The sequence below is a fragment of the Otolemur garnettii genome, unplaced genomic scaffold (genome assembly GCF_000181295.1).
Source record: "Otolemur garnettii isolate 467f Iridium unplaced genomic scaffold, OtoGar3 scaffold00043, whole genome shotgun sequence".
NCBI lineage: Eukaryota > Metazoa > Chordata > Mammalia > Primates > Galagidae > Otolemur > Otolemur garnettii.
The window spans coordinates 9,365,301-9,378,958 of record NW_003852438.1 but is presented as its reverse complement, the minus strand read 5'-3'; the positions used below and the strand labels follow the sequence as shown (position 1 = coordinate 9,378,958).

The 13,658-nt window shown below is 32.8% G+C and overlaps 2 protein-coding genes across 2 annotated transcripts; both read right to left on the bottom strand.

Moving 5' to 3' along the window:
• Positions 1-316: 316 nt before the first annotated feature.
• On the bottom strand, positions 317-1,261 carry LOC100957742 (olfactory receptor 6C3-like). The gene has a single exon (XM_003790647.1). The coding sequence runs from the start codon at positions 1,259-1,261 to the stop codon at positions 317-319; it is 945 nt and encodes a 314-aa protein (XP_003790695.1).
• An 8,403-nt stretch (positions 1,262-9,664) lies between these two features.
• Positions 9,665-10,600, bottom strand: LOC100955646 (olfactory receptor 6C3). Its single transcript, XM_003790477.1, has one exon. It carries the CDS (start codon positions 10,598-10,600, stop codon positions 9,665-9,667), a length of 936 nt encoding a protein of 311 aa, XP_003790525.1.
• Positions 10,601-13,658: the final 3,058 nt, after the last annotated feature.

The window sequence follows — 13,658 nt, the reverse complement described above, 5'->3', positions numbered from 1 at the left end:
AGGATTTTTTACATTTTGAAATACATGTGAATAGAACATTTTAAAATTCAGAAAATTATGAAGAAATATTCAGCTTTATCAAATTTATTGAGCATAATGTGGGGGAAATTTTAATATGAAAATGGCAAAAAACAAACAAACAAACAAACACATGCAATTATACTGAAGAAAAGAGAGTGTTATAAAAAATATTGAAAAAAAATCCTATTCAGAATAGGGTATAACATTTTAAAACATCCATAATTACATATAATCTATGAAACAACAACAAATAGCATTTACAAGAGCTTTGTTCTTTTAACATTAGTTGTGTTTTCTAGTAGTATTTACTAGAGAAAAACATAACCTTTTGGATAGTGTCCTTAAAGGCTTGCTTCACTTGCTGGTTTCTCAGGGTGTATATAAATGGATTCATCATAGGGGCAACAGAGGTGTTGAGAATAGCTACTCCTTTGGTCAGTGAAGCCTTTTCTTTGGCAGAGGGATTAGCATACATGAATATACAGCTTCCATAGGAAATGGAAATGACAATCATGTGAGAGGAGCATGTAGAGAATGCCTTTTTTCTCTGACTAGCAGAAGGAAGTTTCAAAATTGTCTTAATGATGAACACGTAAGATAGAACAATTAATGCCAAAGTGAAGAGCAGAATCACTATTGCAGAGTAAAAGCCAATAATTTCCAGGAGCCATGTGTCTGAGCAAGATAATTGTAGGAGGGGGAAATAGTCACAAACAAAGTGATCAATGACATTGGAGCCACAGTAATCTAACTGCAGAAAAAGAATAACTGGTGGGAAGATATTTAAGAATCCTGCCAACCAAGCGCAGAAGACGAGCACTACACAGACTCTCTTGCTCATGATAGTTGTATAATGCAGGGGTTTGCAGATGGCTACGTAACGATCATAGGACATAGCAGTTAGTAGGTAAAATTCAGTTATGCCCATGAAGATGAAGAAAAATAACTGAGCTGTGCAATTGTTGTATGAAATGGTTTTGTCTCTCGTGATAATTGTGCCGAGAAATCGAGGGATACAGACAGTTGTGAAGGTTACTTCTAATACAGAGAAATTTCTGAGGAAGAAATACATAGGAGTCTGTAGATGGGCATCCACCAAGGTGAGAGTGATAATGGTCACGTTTCCAGTGATACTTAATATGTACATGATAATTAAGAAAAGAAAAATCACAATCTGAAGCTCGGGGTCATCTGAAAGACCTAGAAGAATGAATTCTGTGGGTACCGTGTGGTTTTTCATTGATGCTCTATATTTTTCCACTTTTAAAACAGTAAATCTCTGTTCTCCCTGTAAAATTATTGAAAAAAAATCCTATTGAGAATAGGGCATAACATTTTTAAAACATTCATAATTACATATAATCTATAAACAATAACAAAAACCCCATATACTCTCTCCAATTGGAGAGTAATCCTCTCCAATTCCCATTCTATCATTCAAGTAAGAAATATTATCTGAAGTAAAATATCAATCTCTCTTCATGGAAAATACACTATTACAGGTGATGGATAAAAAAGATTGGGTGCTAATATTCAAACAGGTCTGCCTTAAAGCAAGGTATTTTGAGAAACTCAGTCCCGCAAAGTTTAGGAAACTCACAAGATTGAACAATTGGTCACCATAGTAATTATCTCATTTTGAAAATACATGATTATCCACAGCAATGTTTTGTTGGCATTCACTCCTACATTATAGAAGGGTTTGACTGGTGGTATTATCTTCCATGCCTATTTCTTTCCTCTTCTAGCAAAAAAATCCAGAAGAACAAGGTAGAAAAACTTGTATTGCTAAAACAAATCATCATCCAGATACATTTTAATTCATACAACATGCAATTTAATTATGTTTAAAATCTTCAATATTGCTATAGCAAATGACCAAGATAGAGATCAACATAACATTTACTGGGAATAACACTTTTTTCGGTGATAAAGTTATTTAATATTAAAAGAGCTATAAGCCCACAGTAATGTGCAATATTTAAAAATATATAAATAAAGGAGAATAATATGTATCATATTTAAGAATGACAAATTTACTTACTTTCTGATTCTTCTTAATAATTTAGTCTGAAACTCTCCATCTGGCTCTCTTAAATTGTCATAATTTCAGAGCTGGCAAATTGATTTGGTAGTTTATCTGGTTTCCTTTGTACTCTCAAAACAAGGTGCTGCTTTAACTTTTTCACAGACTAGAGAAAAGTTTTTAGACTACTAATATTTGACCCACAATATCCTCAATTCCTGACCTTACAAAATTGTTGAAACTTTTACTATACTACAGTTGATTCCTTCTTTTCATTCTCGTACAAGATCCATTTATAAACACAGTGATATCTGGATTGACTAGTAAAGTATTTTTCCATTTTCTCCATCCCATGTAATAAACATTTATTAAAACATTCACTTTTGCGTTTGTCTAAACATTGAAAATAAATATTTTAGAACTCTATGATGATACAGCCATAAAATGTAAGTAATACTTCTCTTAGACTTCAGAGAATGTTATAGTTTCCTGTGGGTGTTGATTTGAACAATGGAAAATAAGGAAAGTCTCTCTCTATGCATGTTGTAAAAATGGAATTGGATTTATTTTATCTGTGTCTTTCTTGTTGACTCATGGGAATTTATTAAGTAAACAAAGAGTGCTAAGGTGAGGCATCATTAAAAGATACAGAGGAATCATTGATCTTTTTATAATTATTGATAGGATAATACAAGAACATAATTATTGATGTAAATAAGGCAGGCATATAAGCAACATGTGATGTTGGGTTTATGAAAGTTTGATTTGGAGTTTGCTTCCTCTGTAATTGTACAGGTCCAGATTTTCTTTCCTAGAAATAGTGGACCTATTTTCAGGAAAATTGGTATGCTTATATCCTTGAATTTTGGCAATTCAGAAAAGATATCTTTACCACAATGAGGTAGTAGAAAACAATGCTTTAGAGTTCTAATATGACTTAATAGTCTTCTGAAATGGACAATATTAAGAATCTACACAGAGTTTTATACTGTATACCTGTATTGCTTCTTTGAGTTTCCCTAAGCTGTTCTCCTGTGCCGTGACTAATGCCCCAGCAATATTTACAAAAACTTGTGTTTATTGCCCTTTAACTACTTCCCTTCACTGAACCATTTACCTTTGTTAAATCTTTGTTTAAGTTTTATGTATGATATCTTCCCATTGAGAAAATATTTACAAACAACAAAATAGTTGAAAATCTGAGATTAAATAATTTTAACATATTTATTTCTTAACATTCTGAACTGAAAGATTCAAGCCTCATTACTAGAAATATATATCTATACATATATATGTAATATAAATTAGATGTTTAACAATTTCTCCTTATTTTCTTCATAGGTATAAATATGGACATACAGCATGGACTTACATCTTCTGGTGGCATTAACCTCAGAAGAGCTAATAATTAATAGAATTGCAAATGAGAGTATTTGAAAGTGAGACAAAGGAAAGAAAGCATGAAATAATGAATAATCCACTAGTTAACAAATTGGACAAAACCGACACATGGTGATATGTTGAGTTTATAATTTATACACTGAAATAGGCATTGAAATTACATGTTCAGCATTTTTATATATAGAAATGGTAAAAATTATTGGGTACCTATGAAAATTATATTACTTTACTTTTGTTTTTGTCCAAATACTGATCATTTTCATATTTTCTTTCAAAAACTCTTTAAAAGTAATACACATAGCAATTATTTTTGAAATTTACTGACCAGTAGGCATTTACTAAACATTTAAGTTATTTCAGTTTTCCAAACAGTAATAAAAACCTATGAAATAACTTACATACTATTAAAGAATAAGGTGACATATCTTGTCTCTATCATAAGTTTATTTGTGAGCAATGTAGTCTTTATTGATCTTTTTAGAGGCAAAAAGGGATGAGTTTCTATCAGAAAAAGCACAGTATTTCCTTTGAAAAAACCTAACATACATGTTTTTTCTTTGTATCTTTTCTCTGTGTCCAAGATAACAAATAGCTAGTCTTTCTTCCATCACTCTCTTACCTTCTACTTTTTTCTGACCAAAATGAAATCAGATTTATTTTATTTTATTTATTTTTTATTTTTTTTTATTAAATCATAGCTGTGTACATTCATGCAATTATGGGGTACAATGTGCTGGTGTATATGCAATTTGAAACATTTTCATCAAACTAGTTAATATAGCCTTCACCGCATTTTCTCAGTTATTGTGTTAAGACATTTCTATTCTACCCTTAATAGATTTAACATGTACCCTTGTAAAATGCACCATAGGTGTGGTCCCACCATTTACCCTTCCTCTAGCCATCCTCCTGCCTCCCCTCCCCTTCCTCTCCTCTTTACCCTTCATCTTGGGATATAGTTGGGTTATAGCTTGCATTTGGAAATGTGAATGCTTATAAATTAGTTCCATAGTAGGGATGAGTACACTGGATACTTTTTCTTCCTGAAATCAGATTTATTTCAGAGATAAAAGCTCAGTTCAATACTCAGAAGTTAATCAATGCAATCTACTGTATTAAAAGCTAAAGAAGAATTATTTGATCTTATCAATTGATGCAGATTAAGCATTTGACAAAATTCAGCACAGAGTCATCAAAACTCATGAAATAGAAATAAAGATATTTATGAAAAGCTGCAGCAAACACTCTTGCCTTCCACTTTCTTTCTTTCTTTCTTTCTTTCTTGTTTCTATTACTTCTTTAGTTTTTCTCCAGACCTCTTAATATTTTACTTTTGATTTAGGCTGGTTTATCTCTGTTACAATCCTACTAACCAGCTCATGAATTTAATAATTCTTTTTAATAATTATCTCCAAGATTTTTTTGAGGCTGGTGAGTGTTTTTTCAATCAATGAAAAACAGTTAAGCTACCAGGTCTCACTGTTCTTAGAAAATGAAGGGAGAATTTTAAATACAAATAATATTTCCTATAACACATTCAAAATAAAAAAATTAAACCGGCTGGGCGCCTATAGCTCAACCGGCTAGGGCGCCAGCCACGTACACCTAAGGTGGCGGGTTCGAATCCCCAGCCTGGACCTGCCAAACAACAATGACGGCTGCAACCAAAAAATAGCCAGGCGTTGTGGCGGGCACCTGTGGTCCCAGCTACTTGAGAGGCAGAGGCAGGAGACTCGCTTGAGCCCAGGAGTTGGAGGTTGCTGTGAGCTGTAATGCCACGGCACTCTACCCAGGGGGACAGCTTGAGGCTCTGTCTCAAAAAAAAAAAAAAAAAATTAAACCAAAATGTTTAAAAAATCCAAATATTGGAAGACTTCCTTTCATCTGAAAACCTGAGTTGACATGTTGTCACTGAACAACTCCAGTGACTGCTACTGATTAATTTTAGTAATTTTTTAAAAAATTATTTTTTATCGCTTAATCACCCCCCCAAGATACCTGATTAGCCTACAATTAATTGAATGCCAATATATAATTTAGTTATTTTTCTATAAGTTGAGTTTGTTATCAAAAAAATGTATCTGATTGACAGGTGGTGTTGCGTCACATGTAGTACTCAGGTATTATACAAATAGTTAAAAAATATTTTTAGGAAATGAATAGGAAAAATAGAAAAGAAATTAGAAAAAAATAAATTTTTATCCTAAAAAAACTAATTATTGGATTTTTGAAAAATCATCAAAGTCATTAAGTAGTAGATTTGCTAATTTCTTTAAGTATTTTATCTCCTATTTTGTGAGTAAATTGTTGGTGAGTCTTCGTTTCTTATATTATTTTTTGATACTGAGAATGATACCAAAGTCCACAATATGAGTTAGATATGTTTAACTCTTCTTTTTCTCTGGAAATATTTATAAGATTATTCTTATCCTTTTTATAATAAAAAAGTAAAAGTTGAGATTAATTTTTATAAGTTTGTATCTATTCATGGGTTTTGACATTTTAGTCAAATTGTCTTATATTTCATGTGAAGTAATATGTGGGCCAATGTTTATGGAAAAGTCTAAACAGGAGTGGGCAGACTGGTCCATGAGCCAAATGTGGCCTACAAACTACTTTTGTAAAAGTTTTATTGGGACTACCCAAGTCCATTAATTTACATTTTATTTATAGCTGATTTCATGCTATAATGAGAGAGTTGAGTACTTGCATCAGAAATTCTATGGCCTGGTCTTTCACAGAGAAAGTGTTTTGACCTTTGAGGTTAACAATCAAAATGCTTATACAGATTGCAAACATTTGTAACAACCAGGAAGGAGTTTGTATATATTTATATAGAAGGAATCATCTAATAATACAGCCTAAATGACCTCATTTTTTTGTTATAATTTTATAATTATTTTGCTTCCTTGACCTACATCTTCAATTTATGATATATCTTTGAGTATTTAACAACTATTCAATCACCAAACAAGTCTAAAGTTCAACATTGCCAAATGTTTCCAATTTGTCTTCAAAATTATAGTTTCTATATGAAGGAAGAAAATGGTAACACCATGGATTTCTTCCAACAGCTAGAAATCTCTGTTTAACTATGTTTCTCAGCAAATCACAAGCTGTCTCTAAATTGAAAATATTTCATGAGTATCATGATGAATATGGCTCAAGTGCCTTCCCTTTTGAAGGAAAATTGTTTATGAAATTTAGAATATTTTTGCATATCATTCATACTTATTCTAACTTTTGGCTTCATGGCAACCTCAGCAAATGATGTTTTTGCTTCCTTACTAAGTTGAGAGCTTCCATCTTTCCCTTAAAGGAAGCATGCTCCAGCTTGTCTTCAGCATATTTGGATTGACCTTTGAGGCCATTATTAAGGAAACACTGTAATAGTGCAACAGCGGATCTGAAGACAGGATAATTCATGTCCTGGGGACAGGGCCAATCAGAGTGAGATTTCATCATGTTACTTAAAATGATCTGCAGTTAAAAACTTACAGATTGTTTAATTCTGGAATTTTTCATTTAATATAAGTTTATCAGAAAAACAAGGTGCAAGAAAATGACTTTCTTAAGGAGACAATTTATTCTAAGCGCTGAAGTTCTTGTCATGGGAGTAATTCACCAGGACAGCATGAAAACTCCACACCATGGGAGTAAAACTGCAGCATAATGATGATAGTGAGTTCATCCAGTCTTGATTCCTTGTTGAATAGCAAATTACATTGGTTTGTACAGGCATAAATGGAGACTAAGACAAAGATGTATTCAATTAACACAGTTCTCTTTGCTGTTACTATTTAGTTCTTTGAAAATCTTTTTGGCAGCTTGACTGATGGCTGCTTGCAAGGAAGTTTGCCTCTGCCTGTTGGGATGACAGTGGCTCCAAACTCCTGAGAGCCAGAAAAAGACATGGGTTTGCAATAAAATATAAACTTTTCATTCCATAGGCTTTGTAGTCACTGATGTTGCATTTGAATTACATTTCTTTCTTAAATGATAGTATCCATGTAGTTTATATTAAATAATTGATCTCCCAATAAACCAATAAATCAAAGGCTTAGAATTGGTATATCTAATTCTAAGTTCTTACTGATGGCAAGTTGAAGGTCAAGTATTGCAACTCAAAAATTCAAAATAGAGTCTTCAACTCATTTAACCAAAGAAGTTTGTGTGTCTTACTTGTTGGCTAATTATTGGTATGAATGCACAAAATCGAAATCACATTTTGATGTCACCCAAATGCCCATATATGAATAATACCTTTTTTTCCCTAGAGTCACACAGAAGAAATATTACATATAAGGAAAAATTTTTAATTCAGTCAGTTGAGTTAGAATCCTAACTTTCCCGCAGGCATAAGAATATAGTTTAAAAGCATAAAATCTAGAAATTTTTGCGTGACAGCTTTGATCAAATTATTTAGCTAATGGAAAAACTATTACCATGTGCACTACAGAGGGTGCAAATAAATAAGTTTATGTACTTAGCAGCATTTCTGATATTTTAAATGCTAACTTAGTGTTATTTATTAGTGGTATGTCTATTTATCTGAAGCTTTTGTTATCTCATATTTTTTTCTTACCTGTTATCTCTTTCATGTCTTTTATCCTGGTATAAAAAATAAAAATAACAATCTACCTTTCATATGGCTAGGATTTTGTAAATTACTAATGATGTTAGCAAGTCTATTATTATTTAGATCTTAATATATCTATTCATCTGTACGTTATTTTCTCATAGAGATACAACACATAATATTGCACTGTAACAGTCTATTTACTTTTTTCTCTCTATTACTAGATTTGCCTGAGGATAAGAACAACTCTTTTCAATCACTGAATCTTTCTTTAATAGACTTATTTATAAATAAATAAGTAAATAAAAGGCATATATAAGTGGTGTTTTAAACTTTTTAAAACATAGGCACATGGGCTGGGCATGGTGGCTCACACCTGTAATCCTGGCACTCTGGGAGCCCAAGTCAGGTGGATTGCCCTGAGTTCAAGAGTTTGAGACCATCCTGAGCCAGAGCAAGTCTCTGTCTTTCCAAAAAAAAAAGTCAGACATTGTGTTAGGTGCCTGTACTCCACTGGGGAGGCTGAGGCAAGAGAATCACTTGAGCCCAAGAGTTGGAGATTGCTGTGAGCTGTGATGCTACTGCACTCTACCGAGGGCCACAAGGTCTGATTCTGTCTCAGTAAAAAAATAAGGAAATAAAATAAAAAATAAGCATATGTTAATCCTTAAAATATCATGAAGATTAAGTTTCCCAGAGAGATATTCTCCATGTTAATTTCCTGTATTCAATGTTTTGATTTCCATATTGTGGGAACAAATGGTTAAGAGTAAAAGATTAAAATTCTTCAGTATATTACCATATGTAAAATTATATTTTCCATTAATTTATACATATTTGAAATTCTTTTACATTTTGCTTTGTGTATTACAGTAGTATGCAACTTTAAAAATAAGGTGTGTTAGACAAAGCTCACAAGGATAATATCTTTTGGGAGAATATAAGAGGAAAAATGAGCATTTGCAGTTTAAATACTACCACAGTATAGCCAGGAAGCAGTGACATAGACCTCAGGTCAAATGATTAATTATTGAATTGGTGTTTATACAATGAAAGTAATTACAGTGCATGCTAAATTTATTTTTATATTTTCAGTGAGGAATTTAATTTACAAAGAAAATGGTAGTGGCTTGCACTAGATTTTACAAAGTATAAAGGCCTACATGTGAAGTACAATCCAATAGAATATATTGCCTCTATAGAGACTGACCGTAATGGACAGTGACGCAGAACATAGGGGGTCTAAAACATTTTGTAACATTATCAATATTCATCTTGAAAATACAGAAAAAACTTAACATTTCAGACTCTAGGTTTGAATTACAATATGATAACATATGTGCCATTTAAGAACTGATACATCAGAATTTAAACTATTTTACATGTCCTACATAGAGTATAACATTTAAAGAAAATTTGATGGGGGGATAAATTTTACTATATCTGTAAGTCAGCCAATAAATAATTGTTTGGAGAAATGGGTATGGGGGTGGAAGAAATGGACTGGGGAAATATCAGATTAACTGCTAATGTGGCATAGGCAGAAACTGTAAGAAAGCAAAGATACTGATACAAATGAATTTTCAGATTCTACTTAATTGCTTTTTTATAAAATACTTTATTTTTGACAAAACATTTCATTTGTTTGCATAAAACACAACTTTGTAGACCACATCTTTGAATGCTTGTTTTACTTGCTGGTTCCTCAGGGTATAAATGAAGGGGTTCAGCATGGGAGCAACAGAGGTGTTGAGAATAGCTACTCCCTTTGTCAGAGACGCCTTTTCTTTGGCAGAGGGATTAGCATACATGAATATACAGCTTCCGTAAGAAATGGAAATGACAATCATGTGAGAGGAACAGGTGGAGAAAGCCTTTTTTCTCTGACTGGCAGACGGAATTTTCAAAATAGTCCTGATAATGTGCATGTAAGATAAAATCACTAACGCCAACGTGAATAGCAAAGTAACCAAAGCGAAATAGAAACCAAGTATTTCGAGGAACCATGTATTTGAGCAAGATAGCTGCAAGAGGGGGAAATAGTCACATGCAAAGTGGTCAATGATGTTGGAAGCACAGTAATCCAGCTGGAGGAGAAGCATCAGGGGCGGGAACACGGTCAGAAACCCGCCCAGCCAGGCGCACAGCACCAGCAGGGTGCAGAGGCTCCTGCTCATGATGGTTGTGTAATGAAGGGGTTTGCAGATGGCCACGTAGCGGTCGTAGGACATGGCAGTTAGAATGTAAAATTCAGTCACTCCCATGAAGATAAAGAAAAAGAGTTGGGCTGCACAGTTGTTGAAGGAAATGGTCTTGTCCCCAGTGACAATTGCCCCCAGAAACCGAGGGATACATACAGTTGTGAAGGAGATTTCTAAGAAAGCAAAATTCCGGAGGAAGAAATACATGGGTGTCTGCAGATGTGAGTCCACCAAGGTGAGGGTGATGATAGTCAGGTTTCCAGTGATACTTAATGCATATGTGAGAAATAAAAAAAGGAAAATGACAATCTGAAGGTCAGGATCGTCGGAAAGGCCTAGGAGTACAAACTCTGTGATTACTGTGTGGTTCATGTCTTTCTCTCCCTCACTCTACTTCTCTCTCTCTCTCCTTTCTTCATCTTTTAAAGATATTTCTGTAGAAAGAAAATGAAATGGAAGAGATGAAAAATATGATCATCATGATCAATGATCAATATTGTCATCTTTGATACAATTCTAAAACATTTTCTGCAATCTAGGATAGTTTATTTTGACTACCTTGTTTGCTTTTTTTTTTTGCAGTTTTTGGCCAGGGCTGGGTTTGAACCCACCACCTCCAGCATATGGGGCCTATGCCCTACTCCTTTGAGCCACAGGCATTGCCCTGCATTATATTTTAATATATGAATCTAGTTTATTTACTAGTTATTTTATTTTAAATCCAGCAGGAGAAGTTAGGAACTTTTCAATAAAATTCATAAATCTTGCATTGGGTTCAATTTATGCAAAATACTGTCACCTTTTTTGGGGAAACATATGTTTTTCTTACTTTTCCCATCATGTATATATTAAAGGATGCTACCTCCTAAAAACAAAATGGTAACAGTGAGAATTAGAAGACAAAAGTAGTAAACATTTATTCTTCTTGTAAGAAACTAGTTAATGATTTTTAGCCAATAAAAATATTTTATTTTCAGAATCAATTGCATAGTTTAATTATTAATTTCATTTTAAATATTAACATTTTGGTCTAATTATCAAGATAATATAAGAACATCCTACATATTATGTATATTTACCGTAATAAAAAGATAATTTTTTTAAGAAGAGGAAGATATTCCCTTATTCATGTACTGGCTTGTCTTATATTTCTATAGAATATTTAATGCTTGATGTGTTCAATGATTCACAAGAAATGTGTTTACACACACACACACACGCACACATATATATATATTTATAGAGAGGCATCTTTATTTTTCAGCTTCAAGGGATGTTCGACATTCATCTATTTTTAATTTTAATTCTTTTCTGAACACAAATTGGAACAACAACTACTTGCCTTAGATCTTAGCAGCTCTGTCACCGGGATTGTAGCACAGTCCATCTTCCATTTGAACATCCTCCCTCCTGAGCTACTAAGCTTTATGGGAAAGTGTTTCATTTCCTAGTCAACTTGCCCCACATGAGATCACTCATCCATAGGGTATCCAGAGATATACAGGAACCTCTCACATTCATCCCAATCTGTTCAGTGAATCCCCAGCTGTTCAAACACTGTGCTGATGTACTATTCCATTGATTTAGTCTGTTAAAATCCTGGGCAGTGTCTCCTCCATATCTTAGATGGTAAAACCTCTGCTATAAAGGACACAATGTAAAATCATTGCTTCTCTTCCAGATACTACCAAAGTTCACACTAATCAAATTTATTTTCTCTATTTTATAGTGGTCGCTATTTCAGGAAATAAAAACAGAACATCAGACATCTTCCAAGATCTGTAAATGTATTATATTCCTCTTCAATGTTGATCTAGAAGTTCAAGAAAGTCTCATTGAAAGAGAGAATGGAGAACAATACAAGAATATTGGGTATTATGAGCACAGATTTTTAAACTAGGATCCGCTTCCCTCTGGAAAAATAAAAGACCTAAACTACATCAAGTCTATTTGTTTGGGTCTCAAAATATTTGATCTCCTAGGAACAAGGCAAAGTTTAGGTCACATCTCTGCCACATTACAGACCATGAGGGATTTCTGGAAGCCATCCTTGGATTTCTCAGTAGCCTCCTAACTCTTGTTCTCCATGATCACTCTCCCTTGAGAATGGTTACAGGCATCTTTGCACATACCACAGAGGACCTAAAATGTTGCCTTCTACAAAATATTTACTTATAGTAATTACTTAATATTTTATAGTTCTTTAATATTTCATGAATAATAAAAATAGCTGAGAAGTCTACTTTCTTACAAAACTAGAACTCTTAATATAACTGGTTTCACCAATGTTTTAACATACAAAAGTATTCTACATATGCCTTTTTTGTTATTTATCCCTTAGGCATCAGGAATGAAAAAATTATTCCATAATTCTAAGTAAAGAATAACTATTAGAATGCATATATTGTGCTCACACCTTTTAAAATATTATTGCATAGGTTAACTAATTCAATTTTCATTGCAAATTGCAGCCTTCCACTTTGTCCACCATGTTGTTCGTCTTGGCCTTCACATTTATTTTCATCTTTCTAACATTCTAATGAGAATTACCATAAAATGAAAACCTTTTATTTATCTGAATTCTGGTTAGTAGATAACTAATTATTTTCTTTAACGTTGTTCTTTATGTTCCCTAAATGTTTTGGCAATAAAATATGTATCATAAGATAAGCTATGCATTTATTATACAATTATATCAATTAATAAAATTTATTACATAAGAATTGGTTAATACAAATATATTTAATGAAGTAATTAAACATACATTTAATACAAAATGACATTAATTTATATAATGAGAACGTTTTATTTTATTTTTTCAGCTTTATTGAAGTATATTTGACAAATGCAAATTTTTGTATATTTGAGGTGTACAATGTGAAGTCTTGACATAAATATACCTGTGTATGAACTAATAAAAAGTCAAAACAGTCACTATTACAGAGCTGTAGCATGGCTGGGGTGCAATTTTGTGAACTACTTTATTGTTAAAGAAGCTCTTGGTAAAAGGGACATTTTGGCAGCTATGTCTCCACATCATAGGGGGTGTTATCCTTATCCACTTAGTTTTTACTGTTCAGTTTTGCAGAAAGAATAGAAATTATGTAATTTTTTTTATCATAAACCCCAATTTATAAGCAGCAAGAATTTCTATCTCTATTCACAGGAAGCAGATGTGCAGCAGTGACTCATTTCATTGCATCCTCCCTCTGTTGATTTTCAGTGGTTCCTATTTAGATTTGGAGGCTTAATCTATGTTTGGGTTTAGATTTATTTTTTTTACAAAACCACTCCAGAAAGAGAATTTTATATTTTCAACTGAGATACATGTTTAATAGAGTCAAAAATACTTAGCAGTTATTGGTGGCCAATGGCTGGATCCATTAGTTCAGTATGTGCTACAAAAAGGTTATATTCTAAATCTATCATG